Raw genomic sequence first — 7,550 nt, forward strand, 5'->3', positions numbered from 1 at the left:
AACCTTAACCTGCTCTGCACACCTCCTCCTTCACACGTGGCCTTTTAGCAACGCTCTACAGAGCATGGAGGTAAACTGGTAAGGCAGTGACTTTTAATACATATGGATTTTTCTTTCTTTCTTTAAAAGAAGACAAAATAGATTCAACATACAAACTAGTGGAAGAAAGATGTTTATTAGGAAATGGAAAATATCCCTTTCATAATAGATTTTACACAAGATGTATGGGACGATTGGTCCTAATTAAGAACATTCTTAACATCTCGGAGATTGGCAAACCCTTGGTCAACGGTCTAATTTAATTGTTGTGGTTGATTCATTTTGAAATAATATTTGACAAGATTAAATGCACAAGTCTTTTTTTATTGACCTTTTCCATTGCTTAGACACTGACAAAAACATAGCAGTTTCTATAAGTCTTCAGCTGGGCGGGACATCAGATGTGTTGATCATGTTTCACTGGGCTTGTTCTGTGCGTGACACCACTTTTCCATCAACAATCTGCTCAACCACCACAATTTTCCTGTGGACGATGTGTGGTTTCACTGCAAAGACAATCAAAACAAACTTCAATAAGTAGCATATTACATTTTTACAAGCAAAGAGCAAAAAGTGACGTCAGTGATGTAAACCTACCAACGACTTCCTGTTGGACAACTTCTTTGACTCTGGAAAATATTCAAAAGTTACAATTAAAACCATAACATAAAACAATATTAACACCGCAGTACTTTTCCCACAAAGGTTCATCAGAACTTAGTTCATCAAATCAAATCAAGTTTTATTTATATAGCACATTTATAAACGATTTTTGGTGGCGCCAAAGTGCTGTACATATAATAAAAATAGCCTACAGTCGGACACTTTACAGCAAATACAACAGCACAGATTGTTCAGAATATCAGTATGAGAAAAACGACACCCTCTGTCCTTAGACCCTCTGTCCTTAGACCCTCTGTCCTTAGACCCTCTGTCCTTAGACCCTCACATCTTACAAGGAAACATTTCCAGAGAAAACCCACAGTTTAAGGGAACATGGGAGAAACCTCAGGGAGAGCAGCAGAGGAGGGATCCCTCTCCCAGGAGTTCGAACTAAGTACAGATCGCGTTCACACCGGAATAAATTCCCTGATGGTGGATTAGGCAAATGAGCCGCTGACGTCACTTCGTCTTCTTCTGCTTTGGGTTTACTGGCAGGCCGCAAACAACTTCACGGCGTATACTGCCACCCGGAGTCCCCGGCCGGAAGTCCCCGGAGTTGGGGACTGGCTTCAGTCGAAGCTGCTGGGACTCCCAGCTACTATTGTTTTGGTGTGAACGCAACATTTCGGAACTATATCGGAACTAAAGTGGGGAAAGTACTGCGGTGTGAACGCGCCTATTAGTATGAAAGAATAGTCCAACATTTTGGAAAATAGTTTTTAGTCCCTTTTTGAGTCTTGAATGAGAGAACTGATACCACTCGTGCTAAATATGAAGTTACAGCCAGTTCGTTCGCTTGTGAAAAGAAGGTAAAGAAAAGTCTACCAGCATCTCTAAAGCTCCCTCGTTAACATATTATACCTGTTTTTATGAGGTTTCAATTAGAGAATTTAAAATGTGCTATAAGGCGGATTGTGCGGTCTTTATATAAACCAGGCTAGCTTTTATTCATGCTATGCTGGGCTAGGCTAACTGTCTCTTATATGTAGCTTCACAATTACTATACAACTTGTAGGGAATATTGATTTAGAGTATTGGATAGTTAATTTAGGATGGCATCCCCCCTAAAATAAAAACGGTCAAAATCATCCCCTTTCTAAAACTGCCATTCCCCCTTTCCATCCCTTATGTAATTGTATCAATGAACGTGGCACTGGTATTACTGCTATTTCAACATTAATTTTGCGCATTTTGAGTAAAATACTGTGGGCGAGGGAGCACGCACACACGCAATGACATCTTTACCAAGTCACTGATGCTGTACTATGCGAGTGCCCTAGAGGGCGCCAGAGCGCCGTGATGCGCCTGTTTGATCGATACCAGAAGCGCAGGTAACGGTCATCACAATGGCCAAGCGACCAGGAGGACAACGCGATCTGAGGGACTTCATATTTAAAAATACTAAAACAACATTTCAGGTAAGTCAAGAGTCAGTCATCTTAGTCATTACTCACTACTTTAGTCACCAAAGGTGGAATCTATGGACATAAGCAGCCATAACAACTTAGTTTGGAGTTATACGTGTTTCTCTCGTGTTAGCTAGCTGGTAAGACTCAAAACTGTTGATGAAATGATACCACCAGCACCAGAAGAGCTGAAACCCCTCCTTCAAGCAGTGAACACTCTGGTCCTCTCCACAGCTGAGTGTGAACGTGGGTTTAGTCAGATGAACATTTTAACCACAACTAGAAGCTCCCTAGAGGCATGTCAGCCTTGCTTTTCATCAAGTGTGTTGGCCCTCAAGTTCAGACCAGAGGTATATGTCAAGATGTGGCTTCAAAGCCATTGCTTAGCTAATAATCCGAAAGCAAGAGCCAGAAAAATTGAGACCAAAAAGCATGATTATGAAAATCTTTGGAAACTTCTATGAGATGGGGGAGAGTGGAGTAGGCAGCCATTGACAACATTGGTCCTATTTTGTATTATCTGTATAATCTTTTAATATATTTTCATATTTTGTAAACAATTTCAATTTGCACTTAATGCCCTGTTAAAAAAAGTAACATTGGGAATGTTAACATCAAATATTTGTATTTGAACTGCAATAAAATGATGACGGATCAATATTTTTCAAATCTTTTCCCTCAAATTTTTCATGAAGAATTTACATAATGATTTAATTAATTGCGATACAAATATAACCCTTTAGATAGCAGTTTTGATCGTATACCAGTAACTGCTGGTTTTGAAAAAATACACTCTAATTCAATATTCTAAAAACTATGTTGACTTTATTATTAGTATAATCAGCTGATCCATCTGAATAATAAATGAGGGACTGTTAACCTACAAGATTTGTACCATAAACTTCCATTATAACCACATTTCCGTATCCCCTCCCCCCCTTTAAATTAAAGTGAACAAAAGATTTTGCACTAATTGCCCTCTGCATTTGACCCTAAATGTTAGTGGTGCCATGGCAGCTGGGGACCGACTCTAATTCTGAGGTGCCTTGGTCAAGAGCAAGGAAGGAGTATCTGAACATCCATAACACGCACGTTGTTGTAGGAGTATACTAATTACCTTTATGCTGGTTGGTCTCCCACCCTCGGCGGGCTATCAGCACACATGATGTCCCCATATGATAACATCCACCATCCCCCCTGATTTGTTTTACAACTTGAGTACTGCCTACCCGCCGTCCAACAGCCTCCTGTACTCTGCGATCTCCAACTCCAGCCTGGTCTTGATGTCAAGCAGGATCCGGTATTCATTGGACTGCCTCTCAATGTCCTTCCTCATCTCCTGGAGCTGGTTCTCCAGGGAGAAGACCGTGTTCTGGAGTTGGCTCAGCTGCTGGCTGTAGTGGATCTCCGTCTCTGAAAGCTGGCCCTCCAAGGCACATCTCTTCACGGGAGCAGAACAACAGGACGAGATATAAGTGGAAGTGCTAATATCTTGTTTTTCATTTCCTCTATCTACCTAAGTCACTTACAGAAAGACGCCTTGAAGTAAAGAAGCCATAAAAACAGTGACTGACAGGTTTACTGACTGACTGAGTATTTATAGTGTGGGTATATTGCAAAGGCTAGGAAGTTTATATTGTGGTTGAATAAGAATATCTGTATATCTGATTTACCAGGCTGTGCTGGGACTGCAGCTCGATCTGCAGGGCCTGCAGGGTCCTCTTCAGGTCGCTCATCTCAGTGTGGGAGGTCTGGAGGGTCACTGTGCTGGCTGCAACCTGCTGGTTGAGTTCGTCAAACTAGAAAACAAGAAATGAGACATGAATGTGTGGCAATACCTGGATACTGACGACGCTTCTTGATGAAATAAGATGCAGACATGAAGCGCATCATCGCTCCCCTCACCTTGGCCTTGTACCAGGCCTCCATTTCACGGCGGTTCGTCTCCGCGATGCCCTCATACTGACATCTGATCTGATCCAGGACCTTGGACATATCCTGCGGACACCCGGCGTCCACCTCCACAGTCACAGAGCTAACCTGGCCACTCATTGCCGCCATCTCCTACAGGCAGGACAACAAAGGTCCGGTTAAAGATAACACCATTATGAAACTTGGAAATGTCAGCAAGCGTTATCTGGTTTCTGATGGAAACATATTGTGTTGTTGCAGTTGCTGTGTGACTTTACTGGCCTAATTACAATTTTTAATTGTACTTCCATTCACTCCTTTTTATTAATTTAAAATGATAGCGTTTAGAACATGGAGTGTTTTGCAAAAGTTACATTAGCTTTCTTTTATTTGTACAGTGCCGTGTTCACATGAGCAACAGCAACCACTGCGGGTCCCTCTATGTCTGCTACGTAGCTGAATAGCGACTGCGTAGGGTGCTAAGCATCCAGCCTTCCACATTCACATGTTTCACAGTACATTCCAGGTAATCATATCGTGCCTATCATACTTGAACACACAGCAATGCACCCAAAAGCTGATCACCTAAAGATTAACGAGACCGGAGTGTTCTTATTGTGCACTTTGGAACATCGGTCTGCTGAGCTCACGGTAAGGATGTGATGCCATTCCTAACTGGACTACTCTCACCTCCACATGGTTCTTCCTCAGGTAGAGCAGTTCCTCCTTCAGGCCCTCCACCCGCATCTCCAGGTCCGACCGTGCCACGGTGAGGTCATCCAGAACCTTGCGCAGTCCCATGATGTCGGCCTCCACGGACATACGCACAGCCAGCTCATTCTCATACCTGTGGAGAAAAAGGCAAAGAGGATCATGTTGCTGCTCCCGTTCAGTAGAGTTACCAGCAACCACTACAAAGAAAAGGGGAAGCTCCGCGAAAACCAGTTACACCAGTTTAATGTGTTGACCATTACACCCTTGTGCCAATAAGCCCACGTGGCCAGTAAGTATACCGAACAAGCATCATTGCATCTGCAACATTTGTCATTATGAACTATGGTTGATAACTTCTTATGTAACATTTCCACTCACTTCATTTTGAAATCCTCTGCTGCCAGTCTGGCGTTGTCAATCTGCAGCATCAGCCTGGCATTGTCGAGTGACGCACAATGAATCTAAAAGGAAGACAAGTCAAGTCAGAAGTTTATTATCCACATATAATATACAAAGGTGTTTAAGTGGTTCGGTATTTGGAATGTGGGCCGGTCAGCCGAACAGTGGAGTGTTTTTTAAGCCTGACTCGCATCACTTTTTTTCACCATGTGTAAAACACCGCTCTGGGCAGTGCTTGTTGGCGGTAGTTAGAAACAAACAAAGAAAAAGTAGTAATGGTTTTCAAATCCAAACTAACCCGTTCTCTATAATTAACTCTATCGTATGTGATATTTTATAATAACTGATGTGATAGCACTGTATACTAAATAGTGTGTCTGCATACAAGAGGACTCAATATGGTGGACAATGTAAAATATGATATGTCTATAGAATATCTATGATGGGTTGTATTATAATCTTTGGCGTTTTTACAATAATAGTTTACACATTGGAAAACTATTTGTTTTGTTTTTTAGAAATACTAAATGATTTGGTTATTATTTAAGATTACCATGAGCATAATATCATATTACATAACACAATGGCTTGAGGCACGTTACAAGATGGGAAACGGCACTAAATAACATTTATTGTAGGTTGTCGTTTTGTACTTCTAGGAGATCTTACCTTTCTGCGCAGGTCCTCGACGATTTGCTCAAACTTGCTGTAGTCCCTGACACAGGGGGCTTGCTTAGCCATCCATTCCCGGATTTGACGCTCGAGCTGCGCATTGGCGGACTCCAGAGCGCGCACCTTCTGCAGGTAGCTGCCCAGGCGGTCGTTGAGGTTCTGCATGGTGTGCTTCTCGCTGCCACAGATGCCCACACTGCTGCCGCCCCCGAGACCACATCCCAAGTCAAAACCAGCGCCGAGCCCGTTGGAGGCGTAGGACACGCGGACACTTCTACCATCTGCACCGCCGTACACGCTCCTAGACCCCTTGCTGGAGCCGGTCTTCATGAAGGACATGGGAGAGCTGGTAAACCCACGGCAAAAGCTGGTCATGATGACTTCTGTTCTGACTCAGGTGCAACGTTCACTTGGACTTGTCAAACCCGGGAGGAGATGCTGCTGAGGCGGCAGGAGGATGCACTTTATAGCCTCCTTCCTGGAGGTGGGAGCGGCCGAACAGGTGGGTGGGAAGATGTGGCTCCATCATGACAGGTGTGACCGCACAGGGCGTGGAGGCTCTGGTATTCAGATTTGATGTCCGATATGACGGCTGGCTGGCAGGCAGGGCACATAGGCGTGTGAGGTAGGTTATTGTTTGTTCCGAATCTCAATTTTAATTAATCCAGTCTGATACTCTTAATCTCAGGAAGAAAAAGAAGATGTATTCTTTTCCTGGCAGTCTGTAGATTGTTTACAACAACTTTTAACAGCAAGCACGTCTCACATATTTGTCAATAGTATACCTGACCCAGAATTTAAAGAAACAATATGCAGAGGTTGAAGAAATACTCTATATACTAAATAGATTATTAATGTAAGTAAAAGCAGCAATACTACAGTATAAACATACTGCCTTCAAATTTGTACTTAAAAGAAAAAAGTATAAGCATCAAAATACTTTAAGTACCAATAGTGAAAGTAATCGTTATGCAGAAAGTTAGAATTAAACACAAAGCATCTCTTTTTAAATGATCGGTGTTATGTGTTCATCACTTCAGTGTAGTGGCCTACTTGGTGAAGGTGGGGTTTATTTGGATTACTTTATACACTACTAGGTTAGGTAGCTTAGCCTATATTAATGAATGTGTCGATTTATATTTTTGCATGAACCTAAATCTGTGAAGTAACTAGAAACTAAATATTTAAAATAAATGTAGTGCAGTAAAAGTATAAAGTAGTTTAATTTGAAAATACTCAAGTAAATTACAAGTAGGCTACCTCGATTTTAGACGCAGAAGTTGGAGTTTACTGCTGACCCTCTGCTATACTCTCTGAACCATTTTAGAAATATAACCCCCCAAAATCGAGACAGAGCAAATGGATTTCCAAGCTTTCCGCTAGCAACAGTTACCCCCGTATTCCACCGGGTCCGTGTGCGTCGCGTCACGGCTGCGCCGCGGTTTTGGTCCGGCCTCCTCCGGCGTCATAGCCTACCGGGCGCGTTTCAGAAGCGGAGCATCTTGCCTACCGGCCCGCAGTTTTTGTTGATTTGGGCATATTTCCTGGACAGGCTACTTTGTACAGACAAAGTTAATAATAATTGTAATATCCCAGTTATAAACGACATGTAGGCTATCAAAGATGTGTTGCTGTATTTTAGTGGTAAAAAATGCATTCATCATCATAATTATTCTATTTATAATTTACACAGTGCCTGTAAACCGGAGGAGAACGCTGGCATTTCTCCTCCTACTTGAAAGACTA

At 42.5% G+C, this 7,550-nt stretch overlaps 1 protein-coding gene across 1 annotated transcript; it reads right to left on the bottom strand.

Annotated features, from left to right (window-relative positions):
- Window positions 1-212: 212 nt before the first annotated feature.
- Window positions 213-6,253, bottom strand: LOC117455667 (keratin, type I cytoskeletal 19-like). Its single transcript, XM_034095253.2, has 8 exons — window positions 5,802-6,253; window positions 5,112-5,194; window positions 4,710-4,866; window positions 4,014-4,172; window positions 3,782-3,907; window positions 3,338-3,549; window positions 637-668; window positions 213-545 (listed from the first exon to the last, which is right to left on the bottom strand). The coding sequence occupies exons 1-8, from the start codon at window positions 6,177-6,179 to the stop codon at window positions 457-459; spliced, it is 1,236 nt and encodes a 411-aa protein (XP_033951144.1). The 5' UTR covers window positions 6,180-6,253; the 3' UTR covers window positions 213-456.
- Between the last annotated feature and the right edge of the window lie 1,297 nt (window positions 6,254-7,550).

This window comes from Pseudochaenichthys georgianus, chromosome 1 (assembly GCF_902827115.2).
Source record: "Pseudochaenichthys georgianus chromosome 1, fPseGeo1.2, whole genome shotgun sequence".
NCBI classification, from domain to species: Eukaryota; Metazoa; Chordata; class Actinopteri; order Perciformes; family Channichthyidae; genus Pseudochaenichthys; species Pseudochaenichthys georgianus.